This window comes from Saccopteryx bilineata, chromosome 2 (assembly GCF_036850765.1).
Source record: "Saccopteryx bilineata isolate mSacBil1 chromosome 2, mSacBil1_pri_phased_curated, whole genome shotgun sequence".
NCBI classification, from domain to species: domain Eukaryota; kingdom Metazoa; phylum Chordata; class Mammalia; order Chiroptera; family Emballonuridae; genus Saccopteryx; species Saccopteryx bilineata.
In genome coordinates, this window is record NC_089491.1 from 306,202,651 (window position 1) to 306,225,718 (window position 23,068).

Sequence of the window (23,068 nt, forward strand, 5' to 3'; positions counted from 1 at the left end):
AACTCGATCATTCTAATAAAGTCCTTCGTACAAGGTGTAATTGTTTCATCAGACACCAGGGAGTCAACGTCCAAAAGCTCATCACCGTTTGTGAATTCCATCACTTATAATATAATTGAATTTATTGTCCATCATTCCATGAGGACGACCGTACCCACCATCTTGTTTGGGTTAGGGTCAAATCAGTGACTATGAAATCGTCCTCTTGCATAAAGGTGGGGGTTTGGGCTGGGTGCTGCCTTCATCCAAACAGACCCCATAGCAGAGCCAAATTGAGGGTTCAGACTGTGTAATCTGTTCATGGTGCTGTACCCCCTTTTCTTTATGTCTCCTTCATGCCCTGTTCTGCCAGACCCCTCACCCCCATCCAGTGTAATGCAGACATAGTGCAGAGATACAGGGGCTGGGAGGAGGGATGGAGGCAGGCCCCACTCGGCTTTGCTCTGCCAGGGTACGTGGGAGGGGAGGGGAGAACGGAGCTCTTCCCTCTCATCTTGCCTGTCTCCTCTAGAGCCTGGGAGGTGGGGGTGTCTCTGAGTGGAGGAGAGGGAGGGCCTGCAGGGTCCAGGAGCCAGACTATTTCTGTAACACAGCACACATCTGCAGCCAGCCGCAGAGGAGGTCAAACTCTGGGCGCAGGGCTGGAATGCAGGGGCCAGGCGGTGGGGGAAGCTGTGGTTTCACCCCTTCTAGCAGCATGGAGGGCCCCTGAAATGCCCTTTGGGGAAGGTGGGGCTACCCACAGTCAAGTGCTTGGAGGGGGACTGGGCCCTGGTGGTGATGGTAGTGCATTGGAGGGGGGAATGGTGCAAAATACAAATACTCTTTACACTGGGGGGGAGGCATTAAATTCCAAATGGTGGGGGCTCTAATTGTGCTCTCTGCCATGAAAACAGATCAGGTCCGACAAGGCACGGTGTGAAGGGAAAGAGAACCAGTGCTGAGGCAGGGGCCAGGGCTCAGTGGACGCAGGTGTGAGACGCATGCGCAGAGGCACTGAGGCATGGGGGCTAGCTCCCGTGAAGTGATGCAGCTCAGTTTAAGGCTCCTTCCCTGCACCGGTCTGTCTGGAGCCCTGGCTAATTTGTATTTTCAGTCTCTTTCTCTTTTTAGATATTTTTATTTATTTTAGAGAAGATAGAGAGAAAGAGAGAGAGAGAGAGAGAGAGGAGGGGGGAGGAGCAGGAAGTATCAACTCCCATATGTGCCTTGACCAGGCAAGCCCAGGGTTTCAAACTGGCAACCTCAGTGTTCTAGGTCAACGCTTTATCCACTGCGCCACCACAGGTCAGACCTCTTTCTCTCTCTTTTTAATGAGGGCACCCCAAATTGTATAAACTGCAGACTCCACAAAACATGGCTCTGCCCCTGCTTCTGTGTGCGGCAGTGTTCCCACACGATCCCTTCTTCCCTTGCTGCCGCTTTACACAGTCATTTCCTCTACACACACTCCCTGGAGTCTTTTGTGTCTTGCCTGTGTATGATTAGAGACCTCTTGAGTCTCTGTTAGAAGCTAGAAAATTGCCCTGCTCCAGGTCTGCAAGGACCATCTTGGCTAAATCTGACAGCTGCTTGACCTTTGACCACCTGCCTGCTCCTCTTCAGCACCCTACACACGTGATCTGCTGGGGTTTTCATGGTTTCATGCCTTGGGTCCTCCCAGATCAACCCGAACCTCTAAAATGGACAGAGGGCTCAGGTTGGAAATTAGCCTTAGAGAGGGGCTTTCCCAAAGAGCCTGAACTACTCAGGACTCTGAATGTGAGCTGAGGGCTTTTATAGTCAATATCAGGCTATTGTTTCCCATGAGCAAACAGCCCAAGGCAGAGGCAAATAATAATTATTACTGGGATTTATTGAACATTTACTAGATGCCAAGACCTCTCTTAAAATCTTAACTTGTATAATCTTTTGTTTTCTCATTGACTCTGGGGCAAGGTGAGCCCCTGTCTCATGACCAGTGGGCCCCAAGGGCCGGTGCTTGCCCGCGTTATATACAGCTGGATGGGTACAGCGTAAGCACTAGAACTTGAGTCTTCCCAATTAACTCCTTCTGCCAGTGATGTAAGCCCTAGAACTGCCTTGCTTTTTAACTTCCAAGCATGATATAACACACACACACAAATCCACCTCCAGTTCAAAGTGCACCAGGGGCAGACCTGCCTCCACTGAGCTTTTCAGGTGTTGATCATTCTGACTCCTCAGGGAAAGTCACTGGGTGGTGGCTGAACAGCATTACAAACTAGATTTAGGAATCTCCAAGTGCCATCTTGATGGATAACTTCTTTAGGAGCAATTATGAAGCATCCATCTTCATGTGACAAAGTGCTGAGGGGTTTTATAGCCAAGATCAGGCCAGTGCTTCCCATGAGCGAACAGCCCAAGGCAGAGGCAAATAATAATTATTACTGGCATTTATTGAACATTTGCTAGATGCCAAGACCTCTCTTAAAAAATCTTTACTTGTACAATCTCATTTAATCCTGTGAAAAACCCACGAGGTACCTAGGTACTTATATGAACTCTTTTTACAGATGGGGGAATGGAAGCACAGGGAGGTTAAGTCACTCACCCAAAGGCCCTTAGGTAGTTACTGGTGGAGCCCGGATTCAAACTGGAGCAGTCTGACACTAGGGCCAAAAATCTCGAGGCCAATGCAGATTCAAGGTAGTAAAAATAAACTAAAGGATTAACTTGTAGGGTGATGCATGAGAAGGGAATTTCGATTTACACAATGAACATGAAGTGGGAAGAGAGCCGCCCTTGGACTGTGTCCTGCGCTCTAATCCCAGCTCACCCGCTTCCTAACAGTGTAGCCTTGGGCTACTTACCCGACCTCTCAGGTTTCTCCTCCATTAGCCTGGGACGGTAGTACCTGTTTAGCAGAGAATATGCTAGTGTCATGGTTTAGATAGGCGTTAATTTCCTTTTCTTTCCTGTGCCAGTTGTCTAGTCATCCTGGGGAGGGTGAGGAGTGATTTAGGAATTCAAGGTTAATTCTTGTTTTAGGAGAAAAATGTCTAACAAGCCCTCTAATAGTCTCTGGACAAGACTTCCTGCTATCATCATCATTTTTTTTTTTTAAGTAAGAGGAGAGGAAATAGACTTCTGCAAGCGGCCCAACTGGGATCCACCCAGCAACCTTCTGTCTGGGGCTGATGCTCAAATCAATCGAGCTATTTTTAGCACCTAAGACTGATGTGCTTGGACCAACCGAGCTATCCTCAGTTCCAGGACCAACACTCAAACCAACTGAGCCATTGGCTGGAGGGGAAGAGAGAAAGAGAGAAGAGGGAGAGGAAGAGAAGCAGATAGTCACTTGTCTTGTGTGTCCTGGCTAACAAACCCAGGATGTCCATACGTCAGGCCAATGCTCTATCCACTGAGCCAACCAGCCAGGGCTACCATCACCATTTTCTATTGTTCCCTCTTGGTTTACTGTAGCTCTAGGACAGCTGCCACCCTCTGGGCTCTCTTCATCTTTTTTTCCCCCTTTTACCACAGTACAATTAACAAATTCAGGAAATATAACATTGATGCAATACTATTTATTATCTACTATATAGTCCATATTTAAATTTCACCAGTTACCCTAGTAATGTCATTAGAATTTAATCTAGGACCATATTTCTACTCCCCTTACAACTGGAAGAGTTTCTCAGCCTTTTCTTTGTTACTCATCCTCGCAGGGTTTTGAAGAAAGCCAGACACTCGCTAGTCCTTTCTGCATCTTGTCTGGTCTCCCCATCTTCCTCCCACTCCCCCCAGATTCACCGTGGTAAGGTGACTGAGGCACCTTAGGCTCAAAATTTAAGAGGGTGTCAAAAATTCAGTAAACAACGTAAATAATATTTTTCTGCTTGCCTCATAGGACCATAAAAGAATCAAATGAGATAATTATGAATGTGCTTTGTGAATGGTAAAGAATTTTACTTGATAGTTTTCCTTCTGACATAACACAGATAATTAATTGTTTTTATAAAGACCATAGTCAGATCTGCCACATTATTTTAATGCAATATTTTAAAAAATCAGGATTAGTGCAAACATTTCTTGAAGAACAAGGTATCAACATTTTTAGCACCAGTGCCACTCCAAGCCATGTGGCAGCCACAAGCAAAAGGGAAATTCAATAATACAGATCCAGTCTTTTTGAAAATATTTTATTTATCACAGATTTTATGCATTTTTTTTTATTTAAAATTTTTTGCATTCATCTTGGTTACTGAGTTTTTGCAGGGTGGGTTTTCTCCCTCTCTCCGTCATCTTGACCTCAGAACAAGAGCGAGAGAGAGGTGGGCTCCCAGCCAGAGAGGGAGAGGAGGGAGGGTGGGGGACAGAGAGAACAGGCGGGGAGGAGATACAGAGGCCTGGAGTCTAGCTGGGGCTCTGGCCTGGAGCTCTCTAACAGCTTCCAGCTGCTTCCACACCCACCAGACTTCCTGCCTCGGGAGTGGCGTTTGGTTGGATATTTTCCCCCCCTTTTCTCATCAAGTGTGTGATCTAATTAGATCCTTGGATTCCCTCATGTCTACCAGTCTTTCCTGTCTTAACGTTGCATTGCTCCCCTTAGTTGAACCTATTCTGACCCTAGATCTGCCCCTTTTCGTCCATGCTGGGAGCCCCTTCTAGGTCTGTTACTGGTTGCTGTCTGGGAGCATCCACCCAGTGCTGGGTGAGCACCGTGGCACTGGTGCGTGTTCCCATGGCTCTGGGACTAAGCAAGGCCAGGGGGCATGGAGAGGGGTGTTAGCTAGCCTGCAGAGGCCGGCTGTGAGGTAGCAGGAAAGCTCCGGACCAATGGTAGGAGTCAGTCTTGCCTCCCATGTAGGAGCTGGGTTATATTAGTTAAGACCTTTTTAAAATTTTTTTTATCTCTTTAAGCTTCAGTTTTGTTTTTGTAACATAAAAGTGTTAATATTTTCTGCCTACCTCATAAGACCCTAACAGAATCAAATGAGATAATGATGAGTGTGCTTTAGGAGCCATAAAGGATTTTATTCACTGTGATCCCTTCTGTCATAAAACAAATAATCCTTTATTTTTGTAAAGACCATATTCAGGTCTGCCACATTATTTGACCTAAATTCATGAGAGGAGTCCTGGCTGATTCAGGGCCAATGTCCATCCCTGCCTGCACACAGCACTTCTGTCAGACTAAAGCAGGTCACTAGAAAGAGCTGGGACCCTTCCACTCCCACCCACTCACCCACATTCCATCACAGTGTAAAACGTAATGGATGGGGTTCAAGAGTAGTTGGGTTTTTCTTTTTTCTTTCTAAAAAAAATATCTCCACTGAAGACTATCCTTTTTTTTTAATAGCTTTACTGAGATATAATTGATTCATGAAAAAATGCAGATATTTAAAGAGAAAAATTTGATAGGTTTTGTAAAACTATAACCACAATTAGGATAATGCATATATATGCCTCAGTCCCTAAAGTTTCTTCCTGCCTCTTTGAAATTCCTCTATCCACCCCATTCCAGTCAACTTCTGATCTGCTTTCTGCCACTGAAAATTAGTTTGCTTTTTTTTTTGGAATTGTATGTAGTGGAACCATACACTATATACTTTTATTGGGAAGGGTCTGGCTCCTTTCACTCAGCATAATTATTTTGAAACGCATCCATGTTGTCGTGTAGATCAATAATTCATTTCCTTTTATTACTGAGGCAGATTCTGCTGTATGGGTGTGACACATACGTTGTATTCACCTTTTCATGGACATTTGGCTGTTCACAGTTTGGTGTCTTCCATACCAGTTGCTATGGATATTTATGTACAAACTCTGTGTAGACATGTGCTTTCATTTCCTATGGGTACAAACCTAGGAGAATCAGTGGCTTGTTTGGTAACTGTATGTTTAATTTTTTAAGAAACTGCCAAACTTTTCCAAAGTAGATGTACCATTTACACTGACACCAGGAGTGTCTGAGTTCTAGGTCATTGACAGCCGTGTTAACACTTGGTAAGGCTAGTCTTCATTTGAGCTATTCTAGTAGGTGTGTTTAGTGTTATTTCATAATGTATTTGCATTTCCCTAATGACAAATGATGTTGAGCATCTTTTCATGCACTTTATTTGACATCATATATCTTCTTTGGCATATTGTCTATTTAAATCTTTTTGCATTTTTTTTAAAGCAAGAGAGAGAGAGAGAGAAAGAGAGACAGGAAGGGAGAGATGAGAAGCATCAACTTGTAGTTGTGTCTCTTTAGTTATTCATTGATTGCTTCTCATATGTGCCTTAACTGGGAGACTCCAGCTGAACCAGTGACCCCCTGCTCAAGCCAGTGACCTTGAGCTTCAGCCAGTGACCTTTGGGCTCAGCCAGCGACCATGGAATCATGTCGATGACCCCACATTCAAACCAGCAACCTTGGGGTTTTGAATCTGGGTCCTCAGTGTCCCAGGTCAATGCTCTCCAGGGGTCTCCAAACTTTTTACACAGGGGGCCAGTTCACTGTCCCTCAGACCATTGGAGGGCTGCCAAATACAGTGGTCCTCTTACTGACCACCAATGAAAGAGGTGCCCCTTCCAGAAGTGCAGTGGGGGCTGGATAAATGGCCTCAGGGGGCCGCATTGCAGCCCGCGGGCCGTAGTTTGGGGACGCCTGATCTAGTCACTGTGCCACTATTGGTTAGGCTTTTGCCCATTTTTTAATTGTGTTTTTTTTGCCATTAAGTGTAAGGGTTCTTTATATGTGCCACATAAACATTTTTTGCCAGTTGTATGTTTTGTAAATCTTTTTTTCTTAGTTTATGGCTTGCCTTTTCACTTTTGTAACAGTATCTTTTGAAGAGCAAAGTATTTTATTTTTATGAAGTTCAGTTTATTGATTTTTCTTTATTGTTGGTACATTTTTTGTCATATTTAAGAACTCTTTGCCAGCCTTGGCCAGTTGGCTCAGTGGTAGAGCATCAGCCTGGTGTGTGGAAGTCCCAGGTTCGATTCCTGGCCAGGGCACACAGGAGAAGCACCCATCTGCTTCTCCACCCTTCCCCCTCTCCTTTCTCTCCCTCTCTCTTCCCCTCTTGCAGCCAAGGCTCCATTGGAACAAAGTTGGTTTGAGCGCTGAGGATGGCTCCATGGCCTCTGCCTCAGGGGTTAGAATGGCTCTGGTTGCAACAGGGCAACACCCTTGATGGGCAGAGCATTGCTCCCTAGTGGGCCTGCTGGTTGGATCCTGGTCGGGTGCATGCAGGAGTCTGTCTTTCTGCCTCCCCTGTTTTCACTTAAGAAAAAATAAAATAAAATAAAATAAAAAGAACTCTGCCAAACCCAAAATCACTAAAATTTTCTCCTGTTTTCTACAAGTTTTAGTCCTTACATTTAGATCTTGGTTCATTTTGAGTTAATTTTTAATGATAGTAGGGTCAAGGGTTTATTGTTTTGTTTTGGTGTGTGGATTGCCAGTTTTCCCAGCACCATGTATTGAGGAGGCTGTCATTTTCCCACTGAACTGCCTTTATACCTTTGTTAAAAATCAGTTGACCATGTGTGCAGAGTTTATTGTTGGCCTTTTCTGTTTCATTTATACATTTATTTTTATTCTAATACCACGTTGTCTTGGTTACTGTAGCTTTATAATAAGTCTTGAAGTCAGATAGTCTATCTTCCAACTTTATTCTTCTTTTTCAAATTTCACTTATTATAGATGCTTTGAATTGCCATATACACTTAAATTTTTTTATTTTATTTTTTTTACAAAGAATCAGTTTGGATTTTGTTTGGGATTATGATTATTCCAAAGGAAAAATATGGGGAAATCAATAGCTTGACAATGTCGAGTCTTCTGGTCAATGCAAACAGTTTATCTCTCCCTTTATTTGAGTTCTATTTAATTTCTCTCAGCAATGTTTTGTAGTTTTCAGTGTATAGATCTTACATACCTTTTGTCAAATTTATTTGTTTTCATATTTTTTACGCTATTGTTAAGTGATATTTAAAATTTTTTAATTTGTCATTGTTTGCTGCTAGTATATAGAAATACATTTTTTTGTATCCTAATCCCCTTTTAAAAACTTAATGTAACCAAGCAGGAGCCTGGAAATACTAAGGTACAGGATATTTGCCTACTATGATAAGCATTTAAAATGGCATGTAAACATCAGCATCTTCTTCCTGTTTTAAGTTAATAATGCATTCCATTAGGAACTCTGCAGTCAGCGGTGGCTGTAGGTATGCCAGAAGGGGGGGTGGTATGCTGAATCTGACCCTCCACAGGCAGTGTTCCCTAGGTTTTTGGGGTATGCTGGAGGGGGGGTGAATGAAACAGGTGGCAATGCAGTGCAGCCCCTTTAAGAGACCAGGGCCAACCCTCCATCAGGCCACTGGGGAGGCAGCCCAGGAGATAAGATAAGGCCCTTGGCTGGTTTAAGCCCAGGTCCTGAGCCACAGTGGCTGGACTACTGATAGAAAAACAGGAACCAGGGATGATAAGGAGAAGGTGCCAGTGACCAGACCCAGGCTGGCCGGAGGTGGAGTAGCCCAATCACCCACTGGGACCTGAAAGGAGAAGAGAGTATTAATTGTAGATATTAGAGCAAGATCATTTGCAATCTCCTGTATGTCCCATTGTATTTATGATTATGGTTTAAAATCCCTACTACAATGCACTTAGAGGCTTTATATATTGTAAATGTTCAATAAATATGTTTAGTGAACGCTTAATACTCTCTCTACTGATATCTTTATACTCTAGTGAAATGCTCCGATACAAGGTTTGGAGCCTACCTGATTTCATGCTCAAACTAGAAAAACACTGGCAAGAACTTACTCTGAAGATCCTGGAGCTGCTCATTTGCACATATCTGCATATATTTGTGTATGTCCTACATGTAGATACTTTTAGGCTGGACTTAGATTTCCCCAAATCAGCTGCCTATTTTTAAAGGAACAAAGGGGGGTGTCTGTGTCTACGCATTCTTACCCACCTTTCATCTGCACTCTGCAAAGATATAAAAATGAATTCTCCTACTTTGAAATATAAAGAAAACCGCTTGTGGCCACCTAGTTTTGTAGAGATAAGCAATTCTTTGCCTGTCAAAATGTTACCTTTCTTCCTTTCTATTACAATTCCTAGTTCCACTCTTCAAACTCCTGAGTGAGGCAGGCAGTTATTAAGGCAAAGAAACCCTCTAGCTAAACAGCCAGGAGCTGAAACTGCTTAGCACCTTCAAGGGTTGTGCACTGGACCTGGAGAGAGGCACTTGCATCAACCTGAAGCCTGCCTTCCCACTGCTTCTGTCCCAGGGCTAGGAATGCTATGACTACCTTTGTCTGTTCTCCCTCTACCAGGAATAAATAAAAATATCATCCCCTCCCCCAGATCCCAGCTCCTCTATTGGCCCGTGAAGCAAATATTTCATAATGTGGGCTCATCCAATTGGGCATCGTGCCAGAGCCAAGCGCCTCAGGTTGCGAGTGTGCTCCAATCAGACGGGGCGGCGGGGTGGGACTAGAGGGCTCCCTCTGCACATGGGAGGCAGCGCGTTACTCAGGTGCATGGCATCAAGGTGGGAGTCACCACTTCCTCAGGGCTGGGAAGACGGGACTGGGCAGTCCACCAGCCAGCTGGAGGTAACCCAGCGCTGAAGGGGTTAAGGCTAGTCAGCATGTGTGGCTGTTAATGATTGTTACCCACCAGGGACCTGGTGAGTATTAAAGGGAAACCTTTTTCCTATTGCTGCATGTGAAAAGAGTCAGGGTGAGAGCAGAGGGGACAGCAGAAGAGCTCTGGTGAGTGAGCATTTGGTTTCTGTCCTCTGCATGCTTGTCTGGGTGGCTCTAGAGTGGGTGAGGAAGCACTGCATATACCCATTCCTTCAGCGGGAGCTGGCTTTTGTTACAACCAGATACAAATTTTCAGCTTGGGGCCGGATTTCTGTATCATTCCTATTTATTAGAAGGAAACCTTCAGGATTGTTTTAGTCCAAGGCGGTGAACTACTTGGCACAGAAGCTAGAGATATAAACCATTGTCTGTTCTGATGCCGAGACAATGGTTTTGTGTTGCCACCCTGCACACAAAGCTGCAGCTGCTGCTCTTCCTCCCTCTGAGCCATTGTCTCCAGAGCTCTGGGCAGAAGCACTGTGCGGGCCTCTCTGGAGGGCTGATTTCCTGGGACCGGCTACGGGAGGCAGGTGGAGAGGGCACAGCCAGAGGAGACTGAGATAGCAGCGTCTTGCCTTTTGTCCTTTTTTAATTAAACAGGTGTGAAGAAGCAGAAGGGACACACATGGGTGGAGGGGCAGTGCGGAGAGTTTGGGGGAGAACTCTTAACTCATTAAGAAGACAAAGTTGTCATTTGGGAGCAATATTGAAATCTAGGAAGAAAAGGCCCAAGTCTTTTGGATTCAGGTTCAGGTGTTTGCTTTCCTTAGTGTCCCATTTAGGTCCCTCATTCCCTCAACCCCCAAGTGCTCTTTGCCTCTGGCACCTTCTCATGACAGCTCAGACTTGCGCAGGGCGTGTGGACACGAGCTCCTAGGTTTGGTTGTGGAGATGGATCGGACTGACTTTTCTCAGCTGATGTCTGTGTGTGTGCTCGCACATGCAGGTGACAAAAAAATGAGAGCCTGATTAGTCTCCAAAGCAGAAGTGTTGATTTTACCCCCTCTAAGCTGGGAACCCTTTTGTCCTCTGCCTCTTTCTCGGGAGGAAAAATGTTCGGATGAAGTAATGGTGATGTTAGGCAGCCCTGGAGGGGACGGGTGGGTAGGAACAGAGTGCTCCTTGTGCCGGTCTTGAAGGCTGATTTGAAAGATAAGGCAAACCCACCGGGGTGGCTGGCTTTTCCTGGTGCTTTTTCTGGCTGGACTGCCCTCAGGCAAACAGAAACCAACCGGGCACAGTAAGGGGGAGGTGCCAGCCCTGAGAGCCACAGGGCAAGAGCAAAACAGCCAAGTTTCTGGGCATGGGAGCCAAGCGAGAGGGAAGTAGAGACTGGGAGGGGGGCGGGGCTGCTTGCCGTGCACTGCCTTGTATTGTGAGTTGAACACCAATGTGACCAGTTCCCAGGAGAAGCACCCAGAGGAACTGGAGCTCCAAGCCAGCGACTGCTCCATGGTCCTGCAACCTGCATAGTCTCCCTGCATGTTCAGAAGGGCTTGGTGTACCACGCTGCTGTTGACATCCTGAGGCTCTTAATTTGCAAGGGGCCCTGCATTTTTATTTTGCACTGGGCCCTGTGTGTTCTGTAGCCATACTATCCTCAGGCCCGGCCAGAAACTGCAGCAGCAAGACAGTTAGTTATTCATATGCTCCAACAGGTGGAGACAGATGCACTTCTTATTCAGGTGTCACTTACCGAGACTGGCTTCTGTCCTGGCCCAGACAGCACCGCATTCTCTTCCCTTTCCTCTCTACTGTCCTCCTCAAGCATTCTGTTCCTCCTGTCACAGCGCATCTTCATTCATGCTACTTCTATTCATGTTCCTCCCCCCTTTTCCTACCTCCTTCCTCCCCCCTTTTCCTACCTCCCCCTTTATTCCTTTCTCCTCAGGACCCCTCTTTCTCTTGGCTGGGCTCTGGATGGGGTCCAGGCCTGGGAGCGCCTCTTCCATTCTTTTGAGGTCTTCCCCTGCTTCTCTAAGCCGTGGTTGTCCACGAACACACTGGCCTCTGCTTCATGTGCCGCCTGTTAGCACAGGCTCCGTCCAGGTCTGGGTGGGTGCCGGGTCGCAGCGGGCGGGTGCAGGGGCAGGAAGGCAGCCCCCTCTCTCTTCTCCCTGTGCTGGCTCATCTTGCTCTGGACCAAAAGACCCTGCAAACCACCTCTTTCCTCTTCCTCCCTCCAGCCTCTGCCAGAAGTTGGCCAATCCAAGAAGGAAAGGAAGGCAGGAGGGAGGAACATGGCCCCGTGTTTCTAGACCTTTTCTCCTGCCTGCTTTCCCCCTTTCTATCACTCCTCTCCCCACCTCCTCAAACTGCACTATAACCTTCCCAGCTGCCTCCCCCACCCCTTTCTGCCCCCAGTAGGGCTATTAGTAACAATATTTTTAAACTCTGGAGGGGAGTCTTAATACATACAGTATGTAAATATGATGGATTATCCAAATTAATTTTAATTGGACTTGGAAATGTATCATTTGATGTTAGATTTTCAGTGTTTTCATTATTGTTGGCAATAGATTTCCCTTTCTTTTTGGTTTAACTGAGGACTATGAGGACACGTGTATTCCCTGAGGACACCGAGCACACAGCTAGTGGAAGGATAAACTGGTTGGGAGTTAAATATTTCATAGAATCCCAAAATATTAGAAGTGGAAAGTAGCTAAGAGAACATCTAGCCCAGTGCTGTCTAATAGAATATTCTATATGTGAGACATGCTATAACTGCTCTGCCCAATATGGCAGCCAGGGTGGCTATTGAAATGTGGCTAGCATGACTGAGGAACTGGATTTTAATTTTATTTTAATGAATTAATTGTAAATAGTTACATATGACTAATGGCTAGTGGATGGCACAGATTTGGGATAGCATTACTTGTTTTATTTTATTAATAAATACCTTTAATTTTATTAATGATTATAACATCAGCCACTTACTGAGCAACTATTATTTGTCAAGCATTCTCCTAGATCAGTGATTTTCAACAGATGTACCACAGCAAACCATTGTGTTGCAAGAATTTTTAAAACATGCAGTGCCTGACTGTTAAGTCAGGGACACTGACCTCTTTTCTCTTAGGTTGTCAAATTAAAAAATGACAACAACCAACACAACAATAGCTGCCAGTGTGAATGCCCTGTCTTGAACCGTAAATATATAGGTCATATAATAGTTACATCTAATTGGTCATGTTGCATAATAAGGTTGCATCTGATTGGTTAATTCTTGGTACTAGAAATCCTTATATACAAGTATAGGCACTTGATTTTTAAAAAAGTCATTTTGGAGTAAAAGGGTAGGTAATTACTATTACTATTTTTTGTAAATCAATCAAAATTTTACCTATTTTTTTGGTCAGACTGACCAAAAAATATAGTTTTTGGTGTGCTGCAGAATTTTAGTAATTAGTTTATGTGTGCCATGAGATTAAAAAGAAGGGTCCTAAATGCTTTAAGTGTGATCTTGTTTAATCCTCTCGGCAACTCTGGTATCAGTGCATGTCACAGATGTAGAAAACGAGGCCCAGGAAAGTCAAAGATCCGTCCTCAGCAGCCAGAGATTCCTGGCTCGGGGAGCCCTCTCCTCCCTCTTTTTCTTCAGGATAATCCACACACAGTCCATTCTCTGTCTTTACCAGACAACTTCCTTCAAATGTTCTCCAAGTCCCTTCTCTTCCAGACCTTACCTTCCTGCTCTGACGTGTCACAGGAGCTCATGGTGATTGCCTTAGTCCACAGAGGAATAAAACACCAGTACCTCTCCCCAGGCATAGCTGTTCAACGGCTTGGTGGCCCTCGTCCTCAAGCTCCTTTTGGATTATTCTTATAGCAGACAGTAATCTAGGACATCCCTCTGTCCTTGGAGCCCTTGGCAAGCTCTCCAAGTGCATGGGAAGTTCCAGAATCCTCAGTCCTGGCAAAGAAGATGTTCAGAATTTCCCATAGTCCATGTGTGTCCCTGATGGCCTGTTACTCCCAGTCTAGAGGGGACAAGCAGCTGAACCTCTCTGGGAGCACAAGGGCAGACTCATCTGGTGAGATGAGGAACAACTCTACCCTAAAGCTTTGCTGCCCTCCTACCTGCCTCTGCACCCTCACTCCATGCAACCCTGCCCCCTGCCGAGGTAAAACTCCTTCTGCCAGAAGTAGTTGCCCAGGCTTCTGCTCTCCCACTCCCATTGATTTATTGCTCTCCTCTCCCCCAGACAAAGCGTCTGCTTTATAGACTCTTATCAGAGTCCGGCTGGCCAGGAGGGAGGGGGCGGGGAAAAGAGGGGCTGCAGAGCAGATGGAACCTGCCTTTGGGGTCCAGGGATCTGGTGAGAGGGATTTGAGGCTGAACTCTCCTGCCTTTCTCACTCACAGCTCAACATTGCAAAGCAGAATGGCACGTGTCCCCCTTGCCCACCACGGTCAGACCACTCGCCTGCCTTACAGCCGTTCTATCAGACAGCCATTCAGCTCCTGCTGTGTGTGAGGTGCTGGCCAGGGCACGGTGACAAAGAGCCTAGGCTGTAAGAAATGTGGGTGTGACTGTCCCTCCACACTGCTGTATCCAGGCAGTAGCCCTACCCCACACCACACAGAGTCCTCGGACCTGTGGCCACAGGGGTTATGGGTGAGACGGTCTGCTGCTTTCATCCCTGTGTCCTCCCAGCAGGCTGTGGAGCTGGAATCACCAGGAACCATAAGCTCTCTTCCTTTTTTCCTGGCGACAGGGAGCTCAGGTTGGGCAGATAGAAGGGACTGGGCAACCGTGGAGACGGGAATTTTGTCTTGTCTCTCTTGTTATTGTAGCTGGGACGGTGGACCTCAGCTTCCCTGACTTTAAAATGGGCCTTGCCTTCCTCCCAAGACAAGGAACAGAGGCTGCGTCCACGAGTTTAGTTTTCCCCTTAGTTCTGTACCCTTCACAGCATTGTTACTGGTCTGGTGGGAAATCCGTATTGTCTACCGAACAAGACATCACTCATTACCATTGTCTCATTCTTCTTCTTTTCTTTTATTTTTTTGAGAGAGTGAGAGAGAGAGGAAGGCAGAAAGAGAGAAGCATCAACTCGTTGCTCTATTTAGTTGTGCATTGATTGCTTCTCATATGTGCTCTGACTGGGGATCATACCGGTGACCCTGGCTCAAGCCTGTGACCTAGGGATTGAGCCGGTGGATCCAGGTTTTGAAGCAGCGAACTTGGTCTTCTGGGTTGACCCTCTATCCATTGTGCCACCACCAGGCAGGCCATTGTTTCATTCTTAAAAGGAGGAAACTAAGGCACAGAAAAGCTTGATCCTCACAAGTTGCTGGACTGGGAACCAAGAAGGCATTGTAGCTTTTGAGGGTGTGGAAGGAGGAACATCAGCCCAACTTTAAACAAACATTTTGTAAAATTCTTTTCTGTGGGGTGGGGTCACTGCTCTCTGTGGGACACCAGAAGCAAATCTGCTGAGCTAGGAATGACCTTCCACAGCCCGGAAGTGGACAGCTGGGCTGCCTCAGCCTCTGAAGGGTAGGGCGGTGGGATTAGGCTCAGAGCTGGGGGAGGAGGGGTAATTAATTATTGCCCTGCCCCTTTACCTCTTGGGACTCTTTCTCTGTGGCTGACTGTCAGGAGAAGGCAAATTGGGGGGGGGGGGGGACTGGAACCTTCTTCCTCTTTCAATCTGGCTTAGCTGGGGCCACTCAAGGGAAGCCTGAGACAAGAAAAATATGGAGTTGAAACCCCAGGGAGCTCTGTATTCTCCCTTTCATTTCTCTTTCCTCCTTGCAGGGAACAAAACAAAGGCACAAGGATAGGAGTGCGAGGCGCCCGAGAGAGCTGGGTTGGCCCAGTTCTCCATGACAGGACATGGTGTGAGGGGGAAATGCACGTGATGCCCTCTGGGCCCCAGAACCAGTTTTTAACACTTGAAGGGACATCATGTTCAAACAGTTAAGGAATGGCTATTCCAGGAATGACATTCAATCATGTATCCATCATGAAGGACACTGGCCTGGAGTCCCAAAGGGCTCTGTGGTATGTCTGGATCACCAGAGGGGGGGGTCATTTGCTGGGGGTGGGGGTATCTGAGAGGTCCAGCAGAGAAGCTCTCTACTAACCAATAAGGGAGAAGTTCCACGTTTTAATGACTGGTGTGGTAATGCCGAATACCCACCTTGGTTATCTTCCTTTTGCAGAAGACGGAAATCATAAAATAAAGATGAGATAATTAAAGCTAGGTTAGACAATCAGTATGAAGATTCCCCACAAAGTTCCCGAGAGAGATTTATATCCCCCCCCCGTACACGCACATATGTACACACATACATATACCTGTACACACTACACATGTAGACACACATGCATACAATATAGGCACATACACAGGCATGTCTAAACTTACGTATACCACAAATAACAACCACATATCACAGAACACACACGTATATACATATATACATACAATACATACACACTATGCACATGCATGCGCATATTATACACATAGATACACACCTTTACATGCGTACACAATATACATCTGTAACAGACATGTACACACTTAAATAGACACTATAGCACATAGATATACATCAACACAACATATATATACACAGTTACACACATATCACAGTTCACACATCACATACACCACAGACTTAGAGACACGTACTACACAATGTACACTACACACACACATAACACATGTACACATGCACACAATGAGCTGTTGCCTTGACTAAAGAGACAGGCCCTCCCACCCTGACTGCTGCCTTAGGCTTCCCTCTTCCTGATTATTAGAATAAGAGGGCTGCAGAGGACATAACACACGGGAGGGACGTCCACATAGGATGGAAAAGAGCAAACCTGCATCTGGTCCCTGATTTGTGACTTCATTTCCTTGGCACCTGAACCAGCTCTTGTGCTTTCTGCCTGAAGTGAGGGTCCCACTCAGGGTGACCTTCCCCAGTCTTTCATGACTGGACATCGTGGGTAAGGAAATGTATTTTGCTCTGAGGTTGGGTGTGAGCACAGGCAGAATTAAGCAGGAAAGAGCAGCACAGGTCTTACCTCCTAGACACAGCCCAGTAGCCTAGCGTTTTCAGGGGTCTAAGCTGCGTGCGGTAGAACACCTCTGCTTGCCATTTTGGAAATTGCATGGCCTAAGGGGATGGCTGGGGACAGGACTGAGAGGGGAACGAGTGCAAGCATAAGGCTGGCAGCCTGGCCCGCAGAGCCTGCAGAACTGGTGTTTTAATTTGTAGAGAACAAATGGAAAAGAGACCATGTCTTTAGAGGGGCTCCTCACTAGCAAATACCCAAAGGTACCATCAGGGCCTGACTCACTTAGGCCCCTTCTCTGTGTGCAGCAACAGTCAGGCGAGCATAGCGACCCTGGCAGGGAGAAGTTGCCCGGAGAGTGTGTTTTCCTAGGAATGACTGACTGGGGGAGCTCCAGGAAGCAGGCACATCAGGGTTGTTGGAAATGTAAACCTCTCTGGTTTTTAAATGGGACAGAATGCCGGAGCAGATAGAGTGCCTTGAAAATAATGATGAGATCCAGAGGGGAGGTGGAGAGAAGGAGCCAAACCTCTCCCCACCTCCCCTCCTCTGTTGGCAGCAGAAATCCTCCCTGGAGTGTGGACAGTGTTGGCTTGGAATTTGCTAGCTGGGGGAAAGAAGGAAGTGGGAGGAATGGGCCATAGACACCCCTCCTTCCCGCTCACCTCCCTGTCCTCCCTCCATCTAATGAGCTGTAATACCAGAAGCCAAAGCATTCTCGGGATGGGGAAACATGGCCAGGGCTGATTCTCTGTCAGCAGATTCTCAGGAGCTATGGAAATGAAGCAGCTTGGAATACGGCAGATAACCAAGAGGGGCCCAGGGGTGGAAGGAGTTGAGTGTCTTTCTCCAGTTGTTTAATATTTATCGCAGTGGGAGCTCTGGGCGTCCAGCCTGGGTGTGTGCGTGTGCAAATATGCATGCCTGCAAAGGGTCGTGAGCATCCAGGTGAAATTTGCTGCTTTTGACTGTGTATTGTCTGATATCACTCCAGATAGATGCTGATTCTTGGGGAGGACATTTGGAGAGGAATCCGTACACAGTTATCTCTGCAGTAAGGCTGCCATTAGGACTTCGAGGCTTAGAGTGTTCTTGGAACTATAGGAAAGCCCCAACGAAATGGAGAGAGGATCTGCCTCTTTGTCGTTTATGGGCCTTGGCGCTTCTAGAATGCCCCTCCCCCCGTGCCCAGCCTCTAAGCCCGAGACCATCTGATGTCCTTTTCTAGCTCAGCACCTGGTGTATTTCTTTGCTTTTAAGCAAAATGATCCTGACTATTATATCTTATGCATAAAACATTTCACATTTGGAAAGTTTACTGCTGTTATTTTATAGGGGTAGAAGGTGTTTCATTTTCACATGAGAAAACTAAGAGCCAAAGAAGTCAAATCAAAGAGCTAATTCATGTTGGATCTTTACACCAAAAGTCTGATCCTACCAATTCTTCTTCCACTGATGGCACTGCCAGTGGGGCCACCTTCATAGGGACAACACCTTCACAGGGAAAACACCGAGTGGGCAACCCAGGAGTTTAGGATGCTCCCCAAATCTCCTTTACTGCTTTTTCTTGGTGGCAGTTGAGAGGTCCATTTAGAGAGGTATTCATAATCATTTATCCTTGAGAATGGGAAGCCCTTTGTCATCCTAAAAGAAAGGGCAGAGGAGAGCAAAAACAGATAACCTCTCCATGTTTTCTTTTTTTTTAATGTTCTGTACCTGGTAAGTTCTTCCTGCTGTCTAAACTGAAATGGAAACCTGCATTTCCATTCTGTGCAATTTAGTGGCAGAGGAAGAGCACCCCAGCTAGGCATTCTGTGTGCCGTGTACTGAAGTAACCAAGGATTTCGGAGCTCTCAATAGGCAGGGCCAACCCTGGAGCCTCCGCTGCTATTCCTTCTGCTGTCTTCACTGGCCATGGGAGGAGTAACTCAACTTGAAACTTAAGCCAAGGCTGTGGGAAGCCCCTGAGCTTAGCTTTAAAGGAAGGGGGATATTTTTGCTTTTAGAGGAGGAAAACTCATTTTCCCCGATGCACCTTCACCCCCCTCCTCTTGTGCAAATGAGCTGAATTTTCTTCCCCTCTTAATGAAGATGGAGCAAAGCCAAACTGCATATTCAAGGGGGAGTCAGGCAGGGGGGCTGAGTGAGGGGATGAAGGGGCAGAAATAACTGCTCTCATGGAGAGGAAGTAATTAATTCTAAGAGAGAGCAGAGATAGGGAAGCCCTTGGTAATAGAATGGCAAACTCCAAATGCAGGTAGATAAAAATTAAATGAGCATGGAGAGTCTCTTTTGTTCGCTCATTCACTTACTCACTCATTCAATAAATACTGAGTTCCTACTGTGCATAGGCAGAGGCCCCAAGTGTGCATCAGGAGTGGGCCCAGCTCTCCATAACCATAGCAGGGCTCAGGTAACTGGACGGGGAGAGTGTGGCCTCTGGAAACAAAAGCCTCTTGTCATTAGAACAAAACATTTGCAAACATACCACTAAATGTTTGAGTATATTGGCCTTTTGAATTTAGGTTTAGTTGCTTAAATTAGGTTTAGCAGCTGTTTGCCCCAGTGATATCTGACCAGCTTGCTTCATAGTGGGTTTAATAATAATGCTGTCCATTTGCTTTTCTCTTCACTAATTGCATTGTCTTCTGACTGAGTTCTATCCTCAGTCCAAAAAATTAGATTAGCCCCGCCTTTTTAGTATCTATTGTGACATCAGAGAATTGCCATAAGAACTGACATGATGTCAACAGAATGTCTGGTGCTGCTAAAAGCAACTACGTTAGTCAGAAGGGATTCTTCAAGCTGAAACCAAAAATGGAATACTTGTGAAAGCCAGAGGAACTGAAATTGGTATCGAGAAAAACATCTTAGCAGTATAGGACAACAGTGGATCTGGAGCTTTCTTTGCTAGAACCCTTTACAAACAACCAAGATACTTAATGAGATTGATCGGAGAGCCAGCGGGCTTGCCTGGAGGTAGGGGGATGGAAGAGATGACCTTCAGAGGCCCTTGCAGTCCAAGAACCCTAAGTCATGGAGGGATACGCGTAAGGAGAAGGGGAAATTTGACCATCTTCGGTGTCTGGAGAGTTCAGGAGAATGAACAGTGATGCAGACCTCCTTACCCTTGAGCAGATCTGACAGTTGCCAGATGGAATTTATCATAACGCATCTGGGAAGACTTTCAGAAGTAAACACACGGTGACCCCTCCTGAGCCCCATTCGCTGCCCTCTTCCTCACGAGCTTTGGGAAGGAGCTTGCCTTCAGTTTTGCCGGAGCAGAGAAGCCAGTTCTTGCCACCAGCTCTGGCTCCACAACACCAGTGCCCACGTGCTCCACATGCTCCTCATCAGCTGGACCACCCCAGGCAGAGGGCAAGTGAGCTGAGGCTGTGTCGAAAGGGAACGTGTAGGGGGACTTGGCGGAGAACCTTTGCTCATTCCGCTCCTGTCCAGACAGAAGGCTGGGCAGGCTGAGAGAGCAGAGACGAGACTTAATCAACCTCAGCCTTCAGGCAGCGTGGCAACAGCAGCACAGAATCTGGAGCTTCATTTAACCCTTATGCCCACAGGATCAGAAGCGTCTCTGGGAAGCAAGTTGATTTCAGCCTAAGGGCCCGTGCTCTGGGCTGGGAGTCAGAGGCAGGGAGGAGGACTGTCTTCCCGCAGGTCAGCTGGCTGAGTTTTTGCCATGCAGATGGGCATGCAGCCCCAGACTCCTCCACCCTCCCAGCTGCTCTGTGTCCTTAGCTCAGTGAGGTCGGACTACCTGGAAGTTGTACACCTGCTCCACGTATGCCTGTCTCTCCGTCTCGGCATTTTCTCCTTGGGGACTTGGACTGCGAGGATCATCCCCTGCTCACTTACTTTGCCTGGAGCTCTCTGACTCTGAGGGGCTGAATGCTGGGGAGCCACAGGCCCCCTAGGGTACCTGGGCACCCCTCCCACTGTCTGGGAAGAGCCCTCCCCCTTTCCTCATGCTAGAACCGGGAGGAGGGGGGGACCAGCAGTGTCTGGAGCTCGGCCAGGGCCCTGCGCGGGACCGGAGGACTTACTGCTCAAGGGATGGTAGGAGCAGGGTGGCTGGTGGGTCCTCTGAGGCTGCTGAGCTGGGGACAGAACCGCCAAAAGGATGTTGAAGTTTCGTGCCGATCGCCGGGCCAGGTAGGAATTTCTTCAGTGGACATGAGCCAAGGGAAGTGAGCGCAGGCAGGGTTGGCAGCTCCCCGGATCCAGGACTTCAGTGTGGGTGGGGTCTGCCTGACCTGCCCTGGAGGAGGGAGGGCAGTGAGGACAGTGGTTGCTGCATTGCAGTGCTTGTCAAGGGGAAGCTATTTTGAAATTGGTGGTGCTGGGATAGAGAGAGGACGTCATGTGTAGGGGTTGCTGGGTAGGAGAGTCCGGGCAGGGAGAAATTTGCCGTACCCCGAGAGAAGTGTGCCAGCCGACGGCAGACTGTGGGCTTGTGTGTGTGTGTGTGTGTGTGTGTGTGTGTGTGTGTGTGTGTGTGTACTAGTGCCTGCAGGGAAGTTTCAGCAAAGTCAGCACAGGAACAGGTAGAGAAGGAGGGGCTGGAGTAGAGGGCAGGTGCTTTGTGCTACTGGGAAAAAGCAGAGACCTTGGCACCTCAAGGACCTATTGTCACACACTTCCAGCCCCTTGGACCCCGACTCAGGGCAGAACCAGGGGTGAGGGTGACTGTAAACAACTACCCTTCCTTGCAGAGACTCCCTGTGCTTAAGTTGAAGAGAGCATCCTTGTTGGAACAGACAGGGGAGGAGGGAAAGAGTTTGAGAAGCGGGGAGCAGGTGACCAATGTGCTAGTGTTAGAACCCAGGCCAGGTGGACATGGGCCAGACTTAGGGTCCCAGCCAGCAAGCCCAAGCTACCAAACCCAGATTTCCCCCTAGGCTCTAGCCACTGCCCACTGTGCTTCTATCACTACATGTCTTTGGATTTGATCTGAACATGACTGGTTTGGAAACTGAAAAAATACCTTTTGATATTATCTTTCGCTTCAACAGATAGCCAATGGCTGGGATGTGTCCAGGGCTATTGAAAGAGGGTCTTCAAAAAGTTACTTTTCTCGTGCAGCTGAAGGGACTAGGCTAAAATCTCTTTCCTCTGCACTAGCTGACCAGCTGGTCCTCTGCTGTGGGAGTGCTCACGTGGCCAGCCAGCATTAGGACCCACAGCCTCAGAACAACCTCCGCGGGCTCTGCCCGGGCTGGACGGAGCCTGCTCTGGGCTCTCACAGTGTATCTCCCGAGAGGGCTGGATGAAGAGGATCTTAACACTCTTCCAGCCCCTCGCTGGCTGCATGCTTGAATCTCCTACAGCTTTCTTGCCAGGCGGTCCCCTGTGTTCAGAATCTGTCTCCAATGGCTGCCATTTGTAGCTTAGACCCACTGTACTCGTCCCCTCTCAGCTCTCTCTACTGCCCCCCTCCCCCACCACCCCGAAGAGCTGCAAGGGGACTAGCCTGACATTCAGCCAGCCAGAAGAGCCACAGCAGGACTTCCCAAAGGAGCCTTCGCAACGTTGCTCCCCATCTGCCTCTGCACGGAACATGCCCCTGGTCCATGCGCCTCTGCTTCCTGCAGGCTGTCCTCACAGTACCCCACTCCTGGGCCGCACATCCCTTAATTAGATCTGACTGTTGAGCTAAGCACTTAACCTCACTACCTGACAATTCCCGAGGGCTCAGCAACATCCACTAGCCCTTAAACTGGGAGACCCTGGACTTAGGGTGTGGGTGGGTCCTAGTCCAAGCTCAGGAATGGAGTTTTTGAACTCTCATTTTATTTAAGGAGATGGAACATAGAGCAGGAGAGGAAGGAGTCCAAAGTCAGGAGAGAGTTTTTTCAACAGAAATGAGTGAGCAGTTTTTATGTGGAGCACTGCTGGCCATTGTCCCTAGGAGAGAACTCACCTCACGTGAAATGTTGACTATTAGGGTCCCCTCCCTGTCCCGCTCACACAACCTTCCCAGAATGACCACTGAGAGGGCTAAGTGGGGTTTATTTCCAGTCTCAGGGATCTCTGGTAAGTCGTTAACACTGACTGGTAAAAGGTTTCTTTTTCACCCCCAACCCGATTGCAGCAGCCTCCTCTACAGCCCAGCCTTCCATCTTGCCTCCATCTTGCCTCTCACAGTCCCACGGGAAGATAGAGGGATGAGCTCCTCCATGGTCATCGTCCCTGTCACTGCCCATGGTCTGTTCATCTTTTGCTTGTGTCTCTGCTTTCTTCATCTTGATCACCAACTTCTCTCTCTTTTTTGCCTCCGCAGCCACAATGAAAGACGGAACACATTTCTACACCCAGTGACTGGCCAGGTCCCGGAGGAAAACAAAAAATTTGACTTGAAAATGTAGGTTTGCCCCACTTACTGCCTGACCATTTCATTTT

General features: G+C 47.4%; 1 protein-coding gene across 15 annotated transcripts in view; it reads left to right on the plus strand.

The window, feature by feature from the left end:
- Positions 1 to 23,068, plus strand: part of PLEKHA6 (pleckstrin homology domain containing A6) — a 145,642-nt gene that overhangs the window by 76,327 nt on the left and 46,247 nt on the right. For all 15 annotated transcript variants that reach the window (XM_066261616.1, XM_066261614.1, XM_066261620.1 and 12 more), the window contains one exon: positions 22,950 to 23,030. In XM_066261616.1, the coding sequence (XP_066117713.1) occupies positions 22,950 to 23,030 (81 nt within the window). The remainder of the gene's footprint in view (positions 1 to 22,949; positions 23,031 to 23,068) is intronic.